Source organism: Salmo salar, chromosome 16, assembly GCF_965601325.2.
Source record: "Salmo salar chromosome 16, fSalSal1, whole genome shotgun sequence".
Taxonomy (NCBI): domain Eukaryota; kingdom Metazoa; phylum Chordata; class Actinopteri; order Salmoniformes; family Salmonidae; genus Salmo; species Salmo salar.
The window spans coordinates 83,380,908-83,405,187 of record NC_138306.1 but is presented as its reverse complement, the minus strand read 5'-3'; the positions used below and the strand labels follow the sequence as shown (position 1 = coordinate 83,405,187).

Genomic DNA, 24,280 nt, shown 5'->3' with positions numbered 1-24,280 from the left:
ATTCCTATTGTACATTTGTGACCTGTTGTCTTCACATTTTCACTGTAGTGCAACGTTTTCAAACAGGCTTCCATTTCATCAGTAAGGGTTTTTTAATAAAGGGTTGTTTCCCTGGGCTCAATGACACACGGACGTATCCATCCTTCTCAAGGGTTCAAACTTTATTCTTATGAACAAGACGACCCACTTCTGAACACAAGTCTTAAACATTTCCCCCCAATATTCGGAAAGAACAAGGCACAATGTAATGTGCAGAAGAACATAAACATCCAAACGTTAGCTAGTGTTCAGAACTATATACAAAACATACAACATGCACTGAGGTTAAAACAAAATCTTAACTGTAAGGTCAAGACAACTTAGCCTCATTTAGAAAACGGGTGGACGAAGGGAACATATCTTAACTCAAACAATATTTGACATTTTTTAAAGGCTGTACTTTGGAGCAAAGCATAGTTGATCTGCTCCTCAAATTGAGTAATGGGATTACAGGAAGTAGAGGAAGGGAAGAAATGGAATATCCTCAAACGTCTAACATTGTAATAAATAGTTAAACATTTGTTTTAAAAGGCAAGACACATTGACTTGACAATGTGGTGCTATGGAAATATGTAAAGAGTAAAACATGTTTATTTAAATGTAACATTTTGAGAAATTACAGGCATGCTTGGAATACAACAAAATACTTTTCCTAAAATGATCTAATTTCAAATCAAACTTTGATTCTGTTTTATTAGTAACTGACCAAATCAAATTTACCTAAAAGTTTACTTTAATGTTAAATTAACAGAACGTGGGAGCACTTATTTATGAAATTCTTCTGTCATTTGTTTTCATCTGGCATTGACTTTCACTATGATCAAAATTCTCAACAAGAAAACAAGTACGTTTCAAAGCAAAACGGCATAACTTTTCAATTGTGAACCGTTGTGGAAAATTCGAGATGTTTCTACCCTGATTATATATTTTTTTACAGGGAAGATAATGAAAGTGAATAGCAGTTCACACAAAACAAAATCAGACACCTCATAGTACATGCTATTCAAATAATTATTCCAAAAAAATAGGCCTACATGAAATATGTGATGTCATAAATTCTTTAGTTAAACCTCAACACTGACACCCATAGCTTATCAGTTATAGAATACAATTTATAAAAACTTTTTTACAGAATACATGCATAAGCAATGAGGGAGCAGACCAAGACAGGATGCAGGAAAAAAGAAACCTGACCATGTAAACCTGAGTGGACCATGGGTGACTCATGACTGAACCAAGGGTGATTGAAGTTGATGAAGATGAGGTGAATAATTTACAGGCAGGAAAGAATGGCAAAAAAAAAAGAGCTTACTTTGTTGACCTTCCAATCTTGAAATGTCCCAGCCGTCACACAAAGCCAACGTGAGACCACGTGAAACTTTATTTGTGGTCCCAGTCCTGTGGACAGAGTTATTTTGATGTTACCCCTCATCTGGAGGGCACATCGTTTTTAGAGACTCACAATCACAGAAAAATCTACATGAAACAGCTCTCGAAAACATGAGATACATAAAAATGCATAAAATAATCTCCTGTTTATGTATTTTTTCATCCAGTTGGAGAATTATGTAACGATTAACCCTCTAGGGATCTATTTGCCCTCTTCTGTGACAGCAGCCTAATTATTTTTAAATACATTTTCCAACATGTATTGCTGTCACATTAAAAAGACAGTAATCTTGACTATTCTAATACCATTGAGATAAAACATGCTCAATAGCAGATAGAGCTTTTCACCAATATTGGCAATAATCTTCGTTAGACTTTTTTTTCATTGCGTTAAGAGCTAATTTGAAAAACAAAACTTGTGATTGGCCAATAGGCCTACATAAAGCAGTACCAGGAAATAGTTACCTATTGCTTCTATACTCTGAACGGTTACATGGCAAAAGTTTGACACAGATGCCAATGGAGGAACATTCTTGTTACAAAAGATCGTTTAGCTTAACTTTAAGCTCAATCCTGCATTAGGTTAAGTTATGAAACAGTTAAACAGTACAATACAGTACCAAGAGCTAGTTATCCCTCTGAGTTGTGGAAAAAACACCAGAGAAAACTATGCACTTTTTTACAGTCCGGAAGTGATAGAACGAGCACTTACATCATAGTGCTTACAGTACTTTTTAGTAGCTAAAATGATAGAATATTACATTAAATTATACTACACAGATAAAAAAAAATGAACATTCAGCGAGCACATAGTTGTCTGGACTGAATAATATAATGCGGGTGAAGGGTTGGAGGAGACAGGGTCATGAGAAGCGGGTGGAGCGATTGAGAAGTGGGTGGAGCGATTGAGAAGCGGGTGGAGAGATTGAGAAGTAGGTCTTTCTGCCTGAGGAGATGGGCGTTTCATTGGCCGAAAGGAAACGTGGATGACCTCTACTTGAGTGGTTCGGTGGCGGGCAGAGGGGAGGGGTCAGTGGTGATTTCTGGGCGGTACTCCTTGCGCAGGTGGGCGTAGTGCGGGTTGCGGCCGTACCTGGGCTTCAGGGTGACCGGTGAGGAGGGGTAACCTCGCCTCATGGCGTGGAACTTCTGTTCCTAGATGGGGAACGTAACAGACACGACACATGACAATCCTTCTCCAACAGTCATTCCTCACAACAGACCAATAAAGATGATTCTCTAGCATGCATTATCATATGTCATAATAAGTTTATACTGGTATTATAACTGGTACCTTTCCTGGTTCTTGCTGTATCATCACAGGTGTCATCCCCCCTGGACTTTGTGGGTAGTATGATAACGTGTGATTGTAGGCTGGTTGCACCATGTGGTCGATGAACTGCTGCTGTGGTAAAACAAGTAAGCACTGAGTACGGTTTTATACATCAACTGTCACCTAATGCTAACGCTATGAAGTAGCATATGCGAAATAGTACCCTGACCGAGGGAACTACAAAACGGTTGTGTTCAGTAGGTCGTACTGTGGCAAAACATTTTGAAACAGTCAATACAAATGTGCCTTTCTTATTGGACCAAGGTAATTTTTTTCTCAGTTTTGAGCGTAATGAACAGGACCCAGGTCAGGATGTTACCAACCTCTGGGATGGGGGCCTCTATGAGGGGCATGGCAGGCTGGACACAGCCCCCGTCGCTGGGCTGCTCCATGGGCTGGTACAGGAGCTCAGAGGGCTGCATGTACAACACTGGGCTGGAGGGCACTGGAGACTGACACACACACACACACAATTAGTTGACATTTAGAAAACACCTTGCCTCTGATAAAAACCCACTCACAAACGTAGAGGTGAAGAACACAGAAGCCCATCTCCTTACCTGAGGAACGTTCCATTGCAGGTGACTAGGGTGACACTGTGTAGGGGCCTGACGGACACAGAGTATAGGAAACATCAGTACCCAGGAGTACACCAGCTTTCTCCCGGAATAACACCTCAATAGCATTACATTACATCTGAACAGCTGACTTGGCTGTCAGTGGCTGAGGTACCAGTATTTACAATGGATGTCTTATGATGCTGTACTGGTGACTACGGTTAGCCTGGTCCCAGATCTGTTTGTGCTGTCTTGCTAACTCCTATGGTCATGAACATAATTCCTATAGAACACAAACAGATCTGGGATCAGGCTGGTCAGCTGAGCTGTAATGGTGGTGGTGAGACGGTCCAGAACAGTCTGCTCTGACCTGGTAGTGATGGTAGGCCGGCTGCTGGTAGATGGGTGGAGGCTGGTGGGCCAGCATGACTGGAGAACCAGGCACTGAGCGGGACTACAAGGACACAGACGCACATGTAATATGTGGGACACCAGCCATGTAAGAAAGAACATGTATCTTTATGCCAAAAAAGCAAATGTACAATAACTTAAGATTTTATCAAATGCAATGAATTGTATAAAATGACTAAAACACTGTAGTATGTCATGTCTGTTTCCTGTATGAAACATGATCAATAGTCTCTCTATGATTCTCACATGTTGCTGTGTAATCAAATCTTCATGTAGAATGCACATTTCATTCACCACCAGGGAAAATGTGGCATGAGCACATGGCTGAGTGAAGGATAGGACTCACAGGCCAGTGGTAGGGGGTGGAGGGGCTCATCTCTGGGGTGTGGAAGTAAGCCACTCCGTTGTGGTAGGTGTAGGGGTACCCCGTAGAGGTGGTGAGGTACATGGTTCCACAGGGGGTGGGCATCATGGCAGGAGTATGGCTGGACACAGAGAAGCTGTTTGCTGAGTGGAGGAGGAAGGAGGCACAAGTCAACCACCAGGTTATGTACAAAGGCAAATGTTATCGACACTCAATCCCAGGTGATGATTCAGCATTTTAAAGCCAACAAGTGCAAGAGCACATTAGTCCCCCCCACCACGATCAAGATAAGACAATATATGGTATGATAGTTCAAATGTTCAATGATGCATTACAAACGTGTTGAAAAACGTATTTCCACCACTATGTAATCCTACTGCTTCAGCTGTCACTCATCTACAGCATGGTAAGACAACCCTGTTCCTGAGGTGCTGCAGGATTCTGTTCAATCTAGGCACCACACCTGACCAAATTAGCTAATGTTCAGTGACTGCCTAAATTCAACACACCTGGTCTTCCAGGTCCGTTAAAGCACTTCAGGACCAGGGTGACCTAGCCCTGCTCTATGGTGCTCTGTTACTTACGGTGACCTCCCACTTGTTGCTTGCGGACAGCCTGGCCGATGTTGAGCCTCTTGTCCCGGAAGCACAGTCTGTCAGCCTGGGGATGTGGTGGTGGCAGAGGGACAGGGGGTATCCGGTACAGATTGAGACAGATCACTTTACTACCCATGACCATGACTTTACTGGTGATGGACTGAGCTAGATCTAATGTGAATTTGAGCTGCTGTCTGCCAGAAGGAGATATAAGGTTTGTATTGTATCATTTCTATCCCATATCTCTACAGTATACTGGCTCTAAAAAAAAAGGTGCCATCTAGCACCTAAAAGGGTTCTTCGGTTATCCTCATAGGGGAACCATTTTGGATTCCATGTGCAACCCTTTCCAGAGGGCTCTACATGTAACCCAAAATGATTATAACTGGAACCAAAAAGGGTTCTCCTATGGGGACAGTCGAAGAACCCTTTTGTGAAAGAGTGTACTTTTAGTTACTCACATCATGAAGGATTCTCTCTGTATCCTCCTGCGTCTCAAAGGTAACAAAGCCATATCTGTGGGATGGACACAAACACACAGTGTCCCTGGATTACATTTCCATTGCCATACCTTATTTAATAAACATCATTGCAAGTGTCATCCAGTCTATGTGGGGCAGAACATCTCCAGTTTAACTGAACTCACCCTTTTGACACCCCAGCACGGTCAATCACTATCTTCACCTCCTTCACTGCTCCATGCTGGGAGAAGAAGCGTCTCAGGTCGCTCTCATTGGTCTACACACAAAAAGAACACACCCTTTTTATGCTCCAGTAACATGCAGCAGCAGCAAAAAGGTAAAGTTAGGTCGCAAAACACAAAACCAGGAGGCCCTATGAAAGTAAAGAAAGAGACAAAATTCACCTTGAAATCAATGCCTCCCACAAAGATGCGGTTAGGGATGATGGTGCCAAAGCGGGGGGCATGGTGAGAGGGAGAGGTGTTGTTGCTGAGGTCTTGAGACACTGGAGTAGGAGGAGGAGAGGGAGTGCTGGTCTGCGTGCAGATTGAGATTAGCTTGAAACAGAACAAGAGCATCACTGGATTGGCCATCCTCACCAATGCTGAGAAATTCTGATAATGTAGCAAAAGTTAGCTATTTTACAAAGCAATATTGTTTGATATCTTTAAGACAAAAGGTATGTTGTAAGCCTTTGATCTTTCAAAACAAACTGTCTCTACAACTGTATTCTTGGGGACAACTGCACCTTGAAAAGAGGTTGTCTTTGTAGATGCACTTTTGTTTTGTCTAGAGCTGGGAATAACTAGCCAACCCTGAGTGACCTTTTGCTTTTTAAAGCCTATAATATGGCTCACAGAAATGCATGAGAAACTGCACAATGCTAGGCTAAGGTTTAGGAGAGAACTTAGCTACTTAGCTAGCTACTAGCTAACAAGAGTCAGCCAACACATTTTCGATCAGGAGAAACATGCAAGATTAATCACCATTTACCAATAAACGAGTTACAACATAACTTACTCTGGTTTGGAATACATTATCTATATCAAGCGACATATAACTGAACAGAAAGAACGCTAGTTAACATAGCTAGCTAGATAAATTAGCTAAACTAAATACCTTGCTAACTTTATGCACTGGAAGCTAACGTTTGTGATAGCTAGACAATTATCGTTAGCATTCAAGAGTGACATTTTAACTTACTGGCTATATAACATTAATTTATATAACTGTAGTATTGGCAACCCACATTGTTACATGAATCACAATTAAATATACCGACACAATCAAACGTAACACTTATCTGTTTAACGTTATATATATATATATATATATATATTACATATTCATCTTAGTTAGCTACTGGTAGCTAGCAAGATGGCAAGTAAAGTTAGTACGCTCGTAAAGGTAACTTACAGCTATTTCGTTCTCCATCGTAGACACTGTGCTTAATTAGATGGCTTGAACAAGTAAAGTGGAAACAAATAATTGATTGAGGGTTATATCCAATGTAAAACAGCAAGACAATGGCAACTAAAGTTAAAACACCTTGCAAGCGAAGTGCACACAGCCAGGGACAGCCGACCTTGTATCAGAGTCATCAACACCAGTCTCGCTCTAGCTGCAGCAGGAACGAAGGAAAAATATCTGGCGTTTACCAGATCGAGCTAGTCGATCCTAAACCATTCATATTCATAGGTGGGCAAGTATTGGTTACATTTCTTTTGTTTCATTTGGATTTAACCAGAGAAACATGTATCTATAGATTATTGTTAGTTTGTTTCCATGTGCCAAAGGTAGGAAACTTTAGGTTAGCTAGCTAGTTTAATTCGGTTTTATTTCCCGCTCTTCGAGGCTCTGCCGCCCTCAACTTGTCAGGATGGCACTTTCCCAGTCCCCAATGACAACGTTGTTGGCGGGAGAAAAACCGTTTTTAGGAAAAACGTTTTTATTGAACAATTTCAGTTAATTGCTACATTATAAGTGTGCACGAATGAACATGGCAATTTATCGTATTATTAACATTTTGGCACAAATATTCTACAAAGAAAACTAGCAAACATACCAAAACATTTAGGCACATTTACCCTATTGCCCGAGTGTATGGTTGGTACCGGGTTCTGTCTTGCCTGGTTGCCATTTTTTTTAAAGCTCATGTTCAACTCCTTGTACTTCATATTCACATGACTTGGAGAACAAGGAGTGGAATGTTAGCTAAACAGACTGGCAACCAGGCTACTAGGTTCTGTCAGGCAGAGACCGTTCACATTGATACAGCACCTGTTGCTGTCTTCAATGCAGCGCCCCCTCCCAGTCTGGCTCTTCCTGAGAGGCCTTTTATATATGAACCCTCTTTGATTAGCCATGCACTGTAGTGTGAAGTCCTTAGCTGATCTTTTCACAAGTAGACCTATGGGTAAATGAAATAGAATGTATCTGTGACGTTCAGCATTATTTTTGCTAGGTCGTTACATTACATAGTCCTATTGAAAGCATTGAATTGATTTTGTGTGCAAGCATCCAATATTGCTATTAATATGTTGCAGGTGTTGTGCAGTACGGTACAAGCTACAGGTGCTATTATTGGTTGCGTTCCCCTGCTCAAACGCTGCATGCATAAACCAATGGTTGCCTGCCCTGTCATCAACTGTGCAGTTTTGCACCAAAATGCTAAAACATAAGATGTGGTTAGTTGATACATAAAATACATATCCGGGCGTTGTAAAATCTGGCATGTGTCAGCTACGTCAGAGCAGAGGAACTCAGAGCAGAGGAACACGACCATTGCCATGCCTTGTTTTGTCATGTTCCCTAGCCTAGCAGAATGTCACACCTGTTCACGCTGCTGGTGCTTGGCTTACCTACCTGGGAGCACTGAGGTCCAGGGAGGCTGGAGGGTGAACCGTGCATTTCTCCACGGTCCTGGGAGAGACAGGGTTTGGTGCGATGAAAGAAAGAGACACTGTGAGAACTCTGTCGCCAGGCTTGCAATGCCTGTGCTGCACATACCAGGACGGTATCGTTTAACCGTGAACTGTGGGCAATGAGCACCGCCATCCACCCTCTCCTGCCCCATATCTCTCACTCTGTGTTGCTTTGCTTATAGTCCCTCCTTTTTCTTTATCCTTCTCTAGCCCTGACCAAAGAAAGAGTTCTAGTATATACACTCTGTCTCGGCTATACACTGAGTATACAAAACATTAGGAACAACTGCTGTTTCCATGACATTGGCTGACCAGGTGAATCCTGGTAAAAGCTATGATCCCTTATTGATGTCACTTGTTTACTCCACATCAATCAGTTTAGATGAAGGGGAGGAGACAGGTTACAGAAGGATGTTTAAGCCTTGAGACAATTAAGACATGGATTGTGTATGTGTGCCATTCAGAGGGTGAATGGACAAGACAAAAGATTTAAGTGCCTTTGAACAGACTATAGTAGTAGGTGCCAGGCGCACCGGTTTGTGGCAAGAACTGCAACGCTGCTGGGTTTTTCACGCTCAACAGTTTCCTGTGTATATCAAGAATGGTCCACCAGCCAATGTGACACAACTGTGGAAGCATTGGAGTCAACATGGGCCAGCATCCCTGGGGAACGCTTTTGACACCTTCCCCGACACCTTGTCCATGCCCTGACAAATTGAGGCTGTTCTGAGTGCAAACTCAATTTTAGGAAGGTGTTCGTAATGTTTGGTATACTCAGTGTATGTCCTTCCTGGTTTGGTCAGCATTATGGCCAGTATGCAATATACTGGCTATAAGGTCTCCAGAATAATGTTGGCCTCAATAAATATTTATGCAATATTCAAGATCATTCACAAGAGGGCAATGTTTCCCTCTGAATTTGTGCTGGTTAGACCAAAACATAGCCTGCCTGTCTACTACAACATGTCATGAACTGGGTTTGTTTGACATTTCTATTCCAGAGAACGGTAAAGCATGTTGTAGGTCTAGTATGTAATGAGATGCTTATAGAACCTTTCATTTGATAGCTGTGTTCTATCAGGCAATATGGCTCATAACAGCTTTATCCACCACCAGGATAGGTTCAGGCCTATCGCTGGGAGGGTTAGGCCTATAGGATGTGTCTGTCTGACTCCTAGGCAGGGGGACAAAGTACCTGACAGACTCAGCTTATAATGCAGATGTACATCTGGGGCAGTATTTCCCTAGCATTACATCATTACACTTGATTTAAAGGTTTGATGATGAGTTGATTAGTGGAATCAGGCGTGTAGTACTTGGGCAAAAACATGGCCTCCTCAGCCTGACAGGGCTGCATGCGGAAAGGAGTCTCCATCAAATAAAATTGTATTTGTCACATGCTTTGTAAACAACAGGTGTAGACTAATAATAAAATATTTAACTTACGGGCTGTTCTGGACAATGCATAGAGAAAAATAATAGAAAAATAATAACACAAGGAATAAATACACAATGAGTACAAATAACTTGGCTATATACACGGGGTACCAGTACCGAGTCGATGTACAGGGGTATGGTCAGGTTACAGTCAGCCATGTAGCCTCTTTTAACTCAGTCAGGTGTGACATGTAGCTTTTTAGCCTCTTTTAACTCAGTCAAGTGTGACATGTAGCCCCGTAGCCTCTTTTAACTCAGTCAGGTTTGACATGTAGCCATGTAGCCTCTTTTAACTCAGTCAGGTTTGACATGTAGCCCCGTAGCCTCTTTTAACTCAGTCAGGTTTGACATGTAGCCCCGTAGCCTCTTTTAACTCAGTCAGGTTTGACATGTAGCCCCGTAGCCTCTTTTAACTCAGTCAGGTTTGACATGTAGCCATGTAGTCTCTTTTAACTCAGTCAGGTGTGACATGTAGCCATGTAGTCTCTTTTAACTCAGTCAGGTGTGACATGTAGCCCCGTAGCCTCTTTTAACTCAGTCAGGTGTGACATGTAGCCCCGTAGCCTCTTTTAACTCAGTCAGGTGTGACATGTAGCCCCGTAGCCTATTTTAACTCAGTCAGGTTACAGTCAGCCATGTAGCTTCTTTTAACTCAGTCAGGTGTGACATGTAGCCCCGTAGCCTCTTTTAACTCAGTCAGGTGTGACATGTAGCCCCGTAGCCTCTTTTAACTCAGTCAGGTTTGACATGTAGCCCCGTAGCCTCTTTTAACTCAGTCAGGATTGACATGTAGCCCCGTAGCCTCTTTTAACTCAGTCAAGTTTGACATGTAGCCCGTAGCCTCTTTTAACTCAGTCAGGCTGGACATGTAGCCTCTTTTAACTCAGTTTTTTTTTTTTTAAATGGTCGAATCAATAAACTAAAGTAAAAAACGAAAAGTTTCTCTCCCTAAGTCAAATTGGGCCAGGTACTGGTAGCTGGAGAGAGACAGTGGAGGGGAGAGTGGGTGGGCAGCCAATTAGCAGCGCAGGTAGCAAGAGCCTCGTTAAAGACAGGGCTGATTCAGGTGGTGCAGTCGGAGCACTTTGTTAATAAAGCTAGTACATGTAATTTGGACGCTCTGCCCCACACAACGCCACTCGACGCTGTGCTGATCCTCAAAGAGCCACTTTGTGTCTGATTATAGGCCTCGTGCAGCTATAATTTCTCTCTGATTGAAGACAGATCACTCTAGTCTTGACAGTCTGTAAATTGCATCTTATTTTTTCCCCAACCTCTCTTACCACAACAAAGGGATACAGCATCAGTTGTACCAAGAGAGCACGAGGCAGCAAATCGCCTGCTCCATTACCTGTAATGCATGGACGACTCCGAGGGGGGCGGCATACTGAAAAGTGTTCACGTCCAAACTTTCCCATCCTGTGTGTGTTTTTCCTGTTACGCATATGCTGATTGGTCGAATTCCAGTTTTTATGTCTCTGCTTTTTTCCTGGATCGAATTGTCTGTCACGTATGCCTTGTCAATACTTTACAGTGACCTTAAACTGGCAAATGAGTGTTTTATACTGAACTAGGCCTATGTGCTAGAGCTGAGGACAAAGCAGACATTACCTAAGGATGAGCTGGTTGGGTTCAAACGTCATTCCATTTACAGCCTTTCTCTGTACAATTTAGATTTTGAAAGACCTCTCTCTCTCTCTCTCTCTCTCTCTCTCTCTCTCTCTCTCTCTCTCTCTCTCTCTCTCTCTCTCCTACTCTCTCTCTCTGTCTCTCTGTCTCTCTCTCTCTCTCTCCTACTCTCTCTCTCTCCTACTCTCTCTCTCTCTCCTACTCTCTCTCGCTCTCTCTCTCTCCACACAGACTTATCTTGTCCCTCCATACATCAACACTCTTGGTCATATAGCACTTAGCAGCTCCCCACTGTTCACTGAAAGCCTCATAAAATTAGCCCCATGATGAATCCCCTTCTTCCTTGTTCCTTCTTCATTATTTCAACCCCCCATCCCCCCATTGTCTGCCCTCCCCACTCTGCAATATGGACCTCTCAACTGGGGCTGAAGTCACTTGTTGTCCACGGCCACTGGAAGTTAATTGGCGCTTTAAATTTGCCAACGAGGTCTTACTGTGCTAAATGAATATGGCTTTGCTTGATAATTACAGCAATCTGGCCCCCCTCCCATTTACATCCCACAAAGATGGTTTTAGATAGAAGGCTTCTCTGAGAACATCTCTTGCATTAAACAGAAACCAAATATAAAGGGGCTCATTCTTTTTATCTACTGTGGAAAACTACCTGTATCCATACATGCATGGCTGAGCGAGTGTTTTTACACAGTTATTATTCAGTTATATGGGGAATTTTAACTTCTACAGTAGAACTCCCTCTATTCTGTATCCTATATATCTGCCTATCCCCTCACTCTGGCAGGCTGTTTCTACCCCAAATCTGCTCTGATGCAACATGACATGACAAGCCTCCTGCCAACTGTCCTGCTGCTGTCACTGTCACACACAAGGGAAAGGGTATAGCTAGGTAGATCAGGGTATAACCTACAGAACTAGGTAGATCAGAGTATATCATACAGTACTAGGTAGATCAGGGTATAACCTACAGAACTAGGTAGATCAGGGTATAACCTACAGTACTAGGTAGATCAGAGTATATCATACAGTACTAGGTAGATCAGAGTATATCATACAGTACTAGGTAGATCAGGGTATAACCTACAGAACTAGGTAGATCAGGGTATAACCTACAGAACTAGGTAGATCAGGGTATATCATACAGTACTAGGTAGATCAGGGTATAACCTACAGAACTAGGTAGATCAGGGTATAACCTACAGAACTAGGTAGATCAGGGTATATCATACAGTACTAGGTAGATCAGGGTATATCATACAGTACTAGGTATATCAGGGTATATCATACAGTACTAGGTAGATCAGGGTATAACCTACAGAACTAGGTAGATCAGGGTATAACCTACAGAACTAGGTAGATCAGGGTATATCATACAGTACTAGGTAGATCAGGGTATAACCTACAGAACTAGGTAGATCAGGGTATATCATACAGTACTAGGTAGATCAGAGTATATCATACAGTACTAGGTAGATCAGAGTATATCATACAGTACTAGGTAGATCAGGGTATATCCTACAGAACTAGGTAGATCAGGGTATATCCTACAGTACTAGGTAGATCAGGGTATAACCTACAGAACCAGGTAGATCAGAGTATATCATACAGTACTAGGTAGATCAGAGTATATCATACAGCACTAGGTAGATCAGGGTATATCATACAGTACTAGGTAGATCAGGGTATATCATACAGTACTAGGTATATCAGGGTATATCATACAGTACTAGGTAGATCAGAGTATATCATACAGTACTAGATAGATCAGAGTATATCATACAGTACTAGGTAGATCAGGGTATATCATACAGCACTAGGTAGATCAGGGTATATCATACAGTACTAGGTAGATCAGGGTATATCCTACAGTACTAGGTAGATCAGGGTAAAACCTACAGTACTAGGTAGATCAGAGTATATCATACAGTACTAGGTAGATCAGGGTATATCCTACAGTACTAGGTAGATCAGAGTATATCATACAGTACTAGGTAGATCAGGGTATATCCTACAGTACTAGGTATATCAGGGTATATCCTACATTACTAGGTATATCAGGGTATATCCTACATTACTAGGTAGATCAGGGTATATCATACAGCACTAGGTAGATCAGGGTATATCATACAGTACTAGGTAGATCAGGGTATATCCTACAGTACTAGGTAGATCAGGGTAAAACCTACAGTACTAGGTAGATCAGAGTATATCATACAGTACTAGGTAGATCAGGGTATATCCTACAGTACTAGGTAGATCAGAGTATATCATACAGTACTAGGTAGATCAGGGTATATCCTACAGTACTAGGTATATCAGGGTATATCCTACATTACTAGGTATATCAGGGTATATCCTACATTACTAGGTAGATCAGGGTATAACCTACAATACTAGGTAGATCAGGGTGCATCCTACAGTACTAGGTAAATCAGGGTATATCAGGGTATATCCCACAGTACTAGGTAGATCAGGGTATATCAGGGTATATCCTACAGTACTAGGTAGGTCAGGGTATAACCTACAATACTAGGTAGATCAGGGTATAACCTACAATACTAGGTAGATCAGTTTGTCCATGGCGCTGTATGTTTTTTTATTTTTTATTATTTAACTAGGAAAGTCAGTTAAGAACAAATTCTTATTTACAATGACAGCCTAGGAACAGTGGGTTAACTGCCTTGTTCAGGTGCAGAACGACAGATTTTACCTTGTCAGCTCGGGGATTCAATCTAGTAACCTTTCGGTTACTGGCCCAACACTCTAACCACTAGACTACCTGCCACCCCGAGCACCATATGACACCGTATCAGTTCATGTCTACGGAGCAGTTTTGAGATGCAGTTAAATGAAACCTTGCGGGACCGTAATCACTAGAGGTGGTAGTTCACCCCAGCTCACATTGTTAAGACTGAGAGGAAAAGCAGGTAGGTTCCATTCCAATACCTTGTGTTTTCACAGAGTCCAGTGTTCTGAATATGTAGCATACTCATTCAGCTGGTTGTTTACAGAGTCCAGTGTTCTGAATGTGTAGCCTACTCATTCAGCTGGTTGTTTACAGAGTCCAGTGTTCTGAATGTGTAGCCTACTCATTCAGCTGGTTGTTTACAGAGTCCAGTGTTCTGAATGTGTAGCCTACTCATTCAGCTGGTTGTTTACAGAGTCCAGTGTTCTGAATGTGTAGCCTACTCATTCAGCTGGTTGTTTACAGCGTCCAGTGTTGTGAATATGTAGCCTACTCATTCAGCTGGTTGTTTACAGAGTCCAGTGTTCTGAATGTGTAGCCTACTCATTCAGCTGGTTGTTTACAGCAAAGACCAGGTCTTGACTAATGCTCCTGTAAGTAAGAGGGGGCCAAGCAAGGAGAATGGACCATGCTCCCAAAGACAAGACCAGACACCCTGCCCCAAATTACCAGGGGGTGTGGGGTGTCCCCAAGGAGTCAGTCAGTCAGGCCAATCCCAGTGTCTCTGGCCGGTCTCCAGTGGCAGGTCACGGGGGATATCTGGTCTGTGAGCCAGTTCTTGACAAAGCAGCGTACCCAGCAAATCAATTCAACCAAGGCGCAAATACAAACAGCAATTAATTTCTGTCACTGAGCTGGGCGCCTGGATTACATGGAATCCTGGTTGTTGTTGCTACCCAGATGCCAGACTTGTATAGGGGTTTGTTTGTTTGGGCTCTGTTTTGCAGTGTACTGAAGAGGTGCACATTTTGGATGAATGGTCACACATGTAGTTTGAGCTAGTTACTTTGCATATGTTTAAGGCTTATAGGCCTATATGCTTGGTATAAAAAAGTGTACATTATCGGCAACCACATCTCTCTGTCTCTCTCTCTGTCTCTCTCTCTCTCTCTCTCTCGCCCACACACGCACACACACACACACACACACACACACACACACACACACACACACACACACACACACACACACACACACACACACACACACACACACACACACACACACACACACACACACACACACACACAGACAGTCTGTGTTTCTGAACACCGTCCTGCTATGCTAGATTGCTCAGACTGATTTTCACCTCGTGAGGCATTAGATCCATTTCCTCCCTATCAAACCCAGTGCCACCGAGCCTCCTGATAGGCCAGACAAAAGACAAAGATGAAGATAAGCCTTAAACACAGGCACTGAAAGGAAGATAATTGATACATACAGAAAAGGATAGGAGTCAGGCAGATGTATAATTGTTGAAATCTTTAAAGCTGAAGACGTCAGACAGTTTCCCTATGCGGTATCTGTGATTGGCCATTCTTGAGAGTTGTGTTTGTCCAAATGTTGACTCTTCACCTGATGAAGTGTGTATGGAGCGGAAGAAAATGAGTGTCTGTAAAAAGAAACAGGCTTTGATTGACAGAGTGGGATGGTACGCTGCATGGATTGAATGGTTCTCAGTTGTTATTCAGTGTTTGAGGATGTCCTCAGATTGACAAACGCTGTTCTTGTTTTATTTCATTCTGTTGCTAAATCACAACGAATACTGTCCTCTGCATTGCCACGTAGGTTAGCCTTTTGACAAGGTAAAAAAAGTCATACATTCTATGTTTCATGCAGTTAACCATAAAACAGTGGTTTGGCTCAACTATGTCATTACTTTACAAATCTCTGATTTCCCTTCCTTTCACTTTGGGCTATTTTTAGACAGGGGCATTCCTTTGGAAAATAAATAAGCTCCTTCACAAAGTACAATACCAGAAATGAATGGTTTAGACAAACATTTGCAGAGGCGTGGTTGAGCACACTGACCACTACTGGCCTTGCGTGTGGTTCTGGTCCTCGTGTGGTTATCTTTCTCCAGGGCACAGTAGGTTGTTTCTCAATGTTTTTCAATGTTAGAGCCAAAGATAGTTGAAAGAAAAATAGGCCTGAATTGTTTGTTGGCTGAATGAGTAGTGTTGATGGTTGGTCTAGAAAGTTAAAAAAGGTCAAGTGCGTTTTACAGTCATCCTTTACCCCGACCTATTCCCCTGCTTACTCAAAGAATACGGTCAAAGGCAAACACATCCTGCAAAAATGCATACCCTCCTTACACACACACACACACACACACACACACACACACACACACACACACACACACACACACACACACACACAGTCTGTTGTAGCTCAGGTAACAATAGTCCTTCAGACCTCCCTACTCCTGTCCCAGTGTGTTTATGTTATAATCACAGGTCTTTATTGGTAGATCTGCCCAGCCCTCTTCTCCCGTTGAGACTAACCACCTCTGATATGTGTGGAGAACCTCAAGCTTCCACAGTGTTTAGGTCATCAGAGGACCATATTTACAACAAGGAGTTCCTCATTGATTATGTCTGCCCTCCACTCTGTTTACAGAGGAAATCAAGAACACATGTGTCCTTCTTATCCTCTCTACCACTCTTTCCATCTACTTCCCACAATCATTCTTTTATCATACTAGGCCTCTTACTCTCTTTGATGATCTGAAGTTACATGTTGGTCATTTAGCAGACTCTCTGATCCAGAGGGACTTACAGGAGCAATTAGGTAACAGTGCCTTGCTCAAGGGCACATCTACAGATTTTACACCTAGTCGGCTCGGGGATTTGAACCAGCGACCTTTCCGTTACTGTCCCAGCACTCTTAACCGCTAGGCTACCTGGATGAGTTTTCACTGTGTGTGAGTGTGTGCGTGAGCGTGACAGTATGTGTATGCGTGTATGTGTATGACTGTATGTGACAGTATGTGCATGACAGTATGTGACAGTATGTGTATGACTGTGTGTGCGTGACTGTGTGTGTGTGTGTGAGACTGTGTTTGTGTTTGCGTGACTGTGTTTGTGTGTGACTGTGTGTGTGTGTCCTATAATTAAGCAATAAGGCACGAGGGTGTGGTATATGGCCAATATACCATGGCTAAGGGCTGTTCTTAGGCAAGACGCAACGCGGAGTGCCTGGACACAGCCCTTAGCCGTGGTATATTGGCCATATACCACAAACCCAAGAGGTGCCTTATTACTATTATAAACTGGTTACCAACGTAATTAGAGCAGTAAAAATAAATGTTTTGTCATACCTGTGGTATACGTCTTATTTACCATGGCTGTCAACCAATCAGCATTCAGGGCCCAGTTTCTAATGTGTTGTAATGCAGCATCAGACATTACTGTTATAAATGTCCTGGCTGGTACAGGGGAAGTAGTTCTCCCTGTGAGTCTATACAACAAAACTCTTTTAAGACCTCTGAAGAAATGTCTTATCTTAAACCAATGGATGCCAGATGCATTAGGAAACAGTTTGTATACTTAATGTTTATACTCCAAACCACAAAGAGAGAGTAGAAATATTCACACAGTAGAGATATTCATCAGCATAATGGGTAAATGGCAGGTAGCCTAGTGGTTATAGTGTTGGGCCAGTAACTGAAAGGTTGCTGGATCAAATCCCTGAGCTGACAAGTCAAACATCTGTTGTTCTTCTCCTGAGCAAGGCCGTTAACCCATTGTTCCCTGGGTGCTGCTGATTAAGGCAGCCCCTGCACCTCTCTGATTCAGAAGATTTGGGTTAAATGCGGAAGACACATTTCAGTTGAAGGCAGTTTTCTCCCTTTAAACATATTCCTGTGTCAAATATATTCTTACAGAGAACTGTGTGTTTGACAATATCAATGTGAATAGTAGGCCTACTTAATCTAGTGACCTCTGTGTACTCTGCAGATAAATTCAATGGACCATATTCACAGATCAGAGTCTCAGAGTAGCAGTGCTGATCTAGGATCAGGACCCCTCTGTTTATATCATCTTATTCTTTAATGATGATCCTAAAGTGACGTCTGATCCTAGATCAGCAGTCCTACCCTGAGACTCTTTGTGAATACAGGCCAAGGTTTTCCATCATTGTCAGTTTCACTTTAATGTTCAAATAGTATTTGAACCCTGGTCAGGAGTATTCAACTGTTATTCAACTGTCACTAAAGTATTTACTGTCACTAGCGAGTTGCCATTCTATAGTCTCCCAACAGGGGGCAGTAGAGTCTGGATAAGGACAGAGCTAGCGGCCCCCTACAGGCTTCATGCACTGGATCCTCCTCAACCAGAACTACACTTAGAGAGAGAACGACATCCTCACTGTGAGTGAACACTTCTGTACCCTTCTACAATCTACACCATACTAACTGAATGTGTCATCCTTCTACAATCTACACCATACTAACTGAATGTGTCATCCTTCTACAATCTACACCAAGGTAACTGAATGCGTCATCCTTCTACAATCTACACCATAGTGACTGAATGTGTCATCCTTCTACAATCTACACCATAGTAACTGAATGTGTCATCCTTCTACAATCTACACCAAGGTAACTGAATGTGTCATCCTTCTACAATCTACACCATAGTGACTGAATGTGTCATCCTTCTACAATCTACACCATAGCTAACTGAATGTGTCATCTTTCTACAATCTACACCAAGGTAACTGAATGTGTCATCCTTCTACAATCTACACCAAGGTAACTGAATGTGTCATCCTTCTACAATCTACACCATAGTAACTGAATGTGTCATCCTTCTACAATCTACACCAAGGTAACTGAATGTGTCATCCTTCTACAATCTACACCAAGGTAACTGAATGTGTCATCCTTCTACAATCTACACCATACTAACTGAATGCTCAGACCGTCAGTCTCCCTGCCAGTACTGCCCCCTGCTCAGACTGTCAGTCTGCCTACTGCCCTCTGCTCAGACCGTCAGTCTGCCTACTGTCCCCTGCTCAGACCATCAGTCTCCCTGCCAGTACTGCCCCCTGCTCAGACCATCAGTCTCCCTGCCAGTACTGCCCCCTGCTCAGACTGTCAGTCTGCCTACTGTCCCCTGCTCAGACCATCAGTCTGCCTACTGTCCCCTGCTCAGACCGTCAGTCTGCCTACTGTCCCCTGCTCAGACCGTCAATCTGCCTGCCAGTACTGCCCCCTGCTCAGACTGTCAGTCTGCCTACTGTCCCCTGCTCAGACCATCAGTCTCCCTGCCAGTACTGTCCCCTGCTCAGACCATCAGTCTCCCTGCCAGTACTGCCCCCTGCTCAGACTGTCAGTCTGCCTACTGTCCCCTGATCAGACTGTCAGTCTGCCTACTGTCCCCTGCTCAGACCGTCAGTCTGCCTACTGTCCCCTGCTCAGACCGTCAGTCTGCCTACTGTCCCCTGCTCAGACCGTCAGTCTGCCTACTGTCCCCTGCTCAGACCGTCAGTCTGCCTACTGTCCCCTGCTCAGACCGTCAGTCTGCCTGCCAGTACTGCCCCCTGCTCAGACTGTCAGTCTGCCTACTGTCCCCTGCTCAGACCGTCAGTCTGCCTGCCAGTACTGTCCCCTGCTCAGACCGTCAGTCTGCCTGCCAGTACTGTCCCCTGCTCAGACCGTCAGTCTGCCTGCCAGTACTGTCCCCTGCTCAGACCGTCAGTCTGCCTGCCAGTACTGTCCCCTGCTCAGACCATCAGTCTGCCTGCCAGCACTGCCCTCTGCTCAGACTGTCAGTCTGCCTGCCAGTACTGTCCCCTGCTCAGACCGTCAGTCTGCCTACTGTCCCCTGCTCAGACCATCAGTCTGCCTGCCAGCACTGTCCCCTGCTCAGACCGTCAGTCTGCCTGCCAGTACTGTCCCCTGCTCAGACCGTCAGTCTGCCTGCCAGTACTGTCCCCTGCTCAGACCATCAGTCTGCCTGCCAGCACTGCCCTCTGCTCAGACCGTCAGTCTGCCTACTGTCCCCTGCTCAGACCGTCAGTCTGCCTACTGCACCCTGCTCAGACCGTCAGTCTGCCTACTGTCCCCTGCTCAGACCGTCAGTCTGCCTGCCAGCACTGCCCTCTGCTCAGACTGTCAGTCTGCCTGCCAGTACTGCACCCTGCTCAGACCGTCAGTCTGCCGGGCCAGTGTACCAACCTCAAATGGACGGAGTGTGTAGAGACTGGCGACAGTGTTAAGTGCATAGCAGTCCTGGGTTCAAAACAGTAGGCCTACTTGTTTTTCTTTCAAATAATTTTGCACACTGGGGTCAATGGAGTAGTCCCAAAAGTGTAAGCCCCGACCATCTGGCACTATGTGTCAAATAGGGGGTATGTCAGCTAAGAGGGTAGGTCAGAAGTTTGGGAGGGGGGTGGAATGAGTGTTAGCGGTTGAAGCAATAGCGTCCAGTAGCATAGTGGTCGGTTGGCTCATTACAGTTTTTCTCAATTGTTTACACACAAATACTGGTACTTGAGACACAATGACCACAACATGTAACTCATGCACCAACCCCCTGAACCAATTCTGCTAAACTACAAGCACAAGTCCTGCTTTACACTCAAATTGCAGTTCTAAAACACACTTTTTTCAAAACACTACACACAATTCTTTGCATTTGGCACAATTTTCATGCAGAAAATCTCTTGTTTTCACAATGAACACACTGCCATTCAAATATGCACACTGACTCATCACATGGGTAAACACCCATCACACAGTTTTACAATTAGCAATCAGAGCTTTAGCATAAAAGGGCAACAGGTGAGCTCTTCTGTTTTGGAGCGATGGATGCCAACATTGGAAACAGAGGCAGAGCCAGAGGAGTGAGAGTAAGAGGAGGAGGACGGGGAGGACACGGACGAGGACGAGGAAGGCCAAGGACCGTAATCTCTGATGAGATCCGAGCCACTTTGGTTGATCATGTGGTCAACCATGGTCTAACAATGAGGGAGGCTGGGCAAAGAGTACAGCCAAATTTGAGCAGGTACACTGTAGCATCCATCATCCGGACATTCCGAAATGAGAATAGGTAAGAAATCTACTCTCACTAGAAAATTGCAGTACTGCATATCAATACAGTACTCAATGAGTACAGTAGTACAGTATTGCCTGTGGACTGTTCTGTAGGACTGTAAAAATAAAGTATGTTTCAAGTATTTGGGAAATGTATTCCTACTTTGTATTTACAGTATTTGACTATTTGTTTGGCAGAACTGAAAGATTACCAACACAAGGTGGTCGGGAACGTGTTCTGTCTCCTGAACAGGAAACTGAAATCATCAACATGGTCCTAGAAAATAACGCCATAACATTACGGCAAATACAAAGAAAAATAATAGAAAACAATGAGATACTTCAAAATATTGATAGGGTAAGCTTATCAACACTGGAGGTCTACAGGGTGCCATTTGAACGCAATTCAGAATGAGTCAAAGAATTGCGATATAACTATGTGCAAGTGAGTCCTATACAATCCCACAATTGATGCATACTCTCAACACTGTATAAATTATACATATTTCAGTATTGTAATCATAATGATTGTGCTTCACAATAGTGACCACTCCATGTCTATTTCTGATATTGTCATGTGTGTTTCAGAGAGTCCTTGAGCTAGAGGTGGCTGCAGTGGAGCACCAGTTCATCTTCATTGATGAGGTTGGATTCAACCTCACAAAAAGATGAAAGAGGGGAAGGAATATCATCGGCCAGTGTGCCATTGTTCAAGTCCCTGGCCAGCGCGGAGGGAACATCACAATGTGTGCAGCGATTACCCACCACGGCGTCATCCATCACCATGCTACCCTTGGCCCCTACAACACCGCCCATCTGATCACATTCCTGGACACCCTACACAACACACTCATTCCACCAGATCAGGTAGATGGCCCAGAGCAGCTCAGGTACGTTGTCATTTGGGACAACGTAAGTTTCCACAGGGCTGCTCTGGTTCGTAACTGGTTCACTGCCCAGCCACGCGTTTTAGTTGTTTATCTCCCTCCATATTCTCCAGTCCTCAATCCTATTGAGACATTTTTTTCTGCCTGGAGATGGAAAGTGTATGACCGAAATCCACAAACGTGTATACCTCTTCTCCAAGCTATGGAAGACGCATGTGGAGATATAGCAGCTGATGCTTTTCATGGCTGGAATCGCCATGCTAGGCCATATTTCCCCCGCTGCTTGGCCAGGGAAAACATTGCTTGTGATGTGGATGAGGTGCTGTGGCCAGACAGAAGAGAGGATGCAGCATAGTTTTAGAAAATTTTTATTTGTTATTTTTTTACTGTAACTGTATACATTAAATTCTTCTGTTTTGTATGTAGACCACTGTATGTGCAACTTTGTGTTGGTTGGGAATGGGATGTGTACATTGTTTTTGTGGGAAAAAGAAAATATATTTGTTACCGTGTATTTGTGTGTTCTGAGTATAAAAACAATATTGTCAAATATTTTACAACACACTTATGTATGTACTGTCTGTAGTAATGACAACACTGAACCAAAAAAAGGCCTAAGTCATTATGATGAATGGAGAAGAAGTGTTTTCCATTCATCATAGTGTTTTACATTGAGCACATCAGTGTTCAACTGGTTCTTATAAATGTCTATTCATATGATGGTTTGTGTGTGTCATTTGAAAACAAAATACCATTTTGATAAGAAATAACATTGTTTTGAATGTAAAGTTTCATTTTGCTGGAGAATTGAGGGGTTTTGCCCATTGTGTGTGTGTTTTTTGATTTGTGTGTAGAGTTCTGAGAATATGAGGCATGCTTTCAGAAAATGTGTTTAAACTATCGAGGAAAAACTGTAAGAGAGAACACAACCATTTCTGTCCCCCCCAACAACAACTCTCTTTTACTAACATGAAAAGACCTCACTATTTACAAGCAGGGTGACAAACAAGATCTGTTCACTTTTTATTACCATAGTAAAACCACATAAGGCTTACTGATCAGAGTCTATTACTATCCTTTGTACTAGTTTAGATCACATAAAAATCACATGAAAGTGAAATAGCCGTGCTCTTCATCCAAGGACTTGTTGCTGACGTGATCCTGGGAAAGTGGCATCTGTGGTGCCTTGATGTTTGCAGTTCCTCTTTATGTGATCACATGATGAACAGTGGATGGAGTCATCATGTGGATTATTTCTACTAAACACCATTGATCTGTACAGGACAGTGTGCTGTGACTCCACTAGATGCTTGACATTATGGAAGTAGGTCCCCTTCCTGAACACTGACAAACTCATGGACTGTCAGTCTTTGCATCTAGCAGCTATTTCTATGTAACAGTCAAAGCTAGAAAGTCAGGGAGTGATGTATAGAGGACAATGTTTTGATACATTTTGACTGCGAGGATATATAATCCATTTATAATATAATCTATTTAAAGTGAGGCCCTTGGGACTTCGGTGAGGACTGAATGCGGCCCGCGGTGCAAAATGAGTTTGACACTCCTTATCTAGCTACTTGTATGAATTGTCCCAGTCCGGTTCCTCATCTCAGTAGTGGCAGGGAAGCAGCTGTTGGCTGAAACACAAGCTGCAGATTGTAGCTTTAAGTATAGATGGTTAAACCCCCAGCAACATATTGATGCCACTGGGAGGGCCCATTTGATGTGCTTTACTACTGTGGCTCCTCATACATTCCTGTTCTAATCTACTCAGATAAAGCAGTGACAATATAGTGTCTTCTGACACCGTCAGCTCAACGTCAACTCACTAAACATCACCCTTTACCTCTGTAGAATCACATTCATTTACTGGTTTACCTGTCTGTCTGTCTGTCTGTCTGTCTGTCTGTCTGTCTGTCTGTCTGTCTGTCTGTCTGTCTGTCTGTCTGTCTGTCTGTCTGTCTGTCTGTCTGTCTGTCTGTCTGCCTGCCTGCCTGCCTTCCTTCCTGCCTGCCTGTCTGTCTGCCTGCCTGCCTGCCTGCCTGCCTGCCTGTCTGTCTGTCTGTCTGTCTGTCTGTCTGCCTGCCTGTCTGTCTGTCTGTCTGTCTGTCTGTCTGTCTGTCTGTCTGTCTGTCTGTCTGTCTGTCTGTCTGTCTGTCTGCCCTGTTTAATCATAGGCTTTTAAGTGTAATTTAAATGTACAGTAAATGTCCATCATTCATCTCCATGTTGAAGTGTTATGTCAGCACATGACTGGCCTTGACATGATCTGTAGTTATTGTCTAACGAGGAACCGTTACGGTACTATGGGAAATGATTTCCCTATAAAGTTTTATTCTCTTCAGTTTTACTGAAGGTTTTACTGTCTCTCTGTAATCAACTGTTCTCTGGTGGAGGCCAGAAAGAGGTGACAGTTCGTGTGTGTGTGTGTGTGTGTGTGTGTGTGT

General features: G+C 43.4%; 2 protein-coding genes across 10 annotated transcripts; one reads left to right on the top strand and one right to left on the bottom strand.

Moving 5' to 3' along the window:
• Nucleotides 1-41: 41 nt before the first annotated feature.
• Nucleotides 42-7,520, bottom strand: LOC106574806 (protein boule-like). Of its 7 annotated transcripts, none has more exons than XM_014150893.3 (12): nt 7,431-7,520; nt 6,567-6,610; nt 5,555-5,686; nt 5,336-5,427; nt 5,151-5,205; nt 4,678-4,753; nt 4,076-4,236; nt 3,689-3,772; nt 3,322-3,369; nt 3,085-3,213; nt 2,723-2,833; nt 42-2,583 (listed from the first exon to the last, which is right to left on the bottom strand). In XM_014150893.3, exons 2-12 carry the CDS (start codon nt 6,582-6,584, stop codon nt 2,422-2,424), a joined length of 1,068 nt encoding a protein of 355 aa, XP_014006368.2. In that variant the 5' UTR covers nt 6,585-6,610; nt 7,431-7,520; the 3' UTR covers nt 42-2,421. The 7 variants fall into 7 exon arrangements, with proteins under 7 accessions (XP_014006368.2, XP_082819171.1, XP_014006369.2 ...); XM_082963045.1 differs by lacking the exon at nt 7,431-7,520 and adding an exon at nt 6,699-7,092; XM_014150894.3 differs by lacking the exon at nt 7,431-7,520 and adding an exon at nt 6,736-7,092.
• Nucleotides 7,521-18,164: 10,644 nt separating this feature from the next.
• Nucleotides 18,165-22,640, top strand: LOC123728187 (uncharacterized). Of its 3 annotated transcripts, XM_082963044.1 has the most exons (3): nt 18,165-18,276; nt 18,394-21,391; nt 21,535-22,640. In XM_082963044.1, exon 2 carries the CDS (start codon nt 18,821-18,823, stop codon nt 20,108-20,110), a length of 1,290 nt encoding a protein of 429 aa, XP_082819170.1. In that variant the 5' UTR covers nt 18,165-18,276; nt 18,394-18,820; the 3' UTR covers nt 20,111-21,391; nt 21,535-22,640. The 3 variants fall into 3 exon arrangements, with proteins under 3 accessions (XP_082819170.1, XP_045555315.2, XP_082819169.1); XM_045699359.2 differs by having other exon boundaries at nt 18,394-22,640; XM_082963043.1 differs by lacking the exon at nt 18,165-18,276 and having other exon boundaries at nt 18,286-21,391.
• The last annotated feature ends 1,640 nt before the right edge of the window (nt 22,641-24,280 follow it).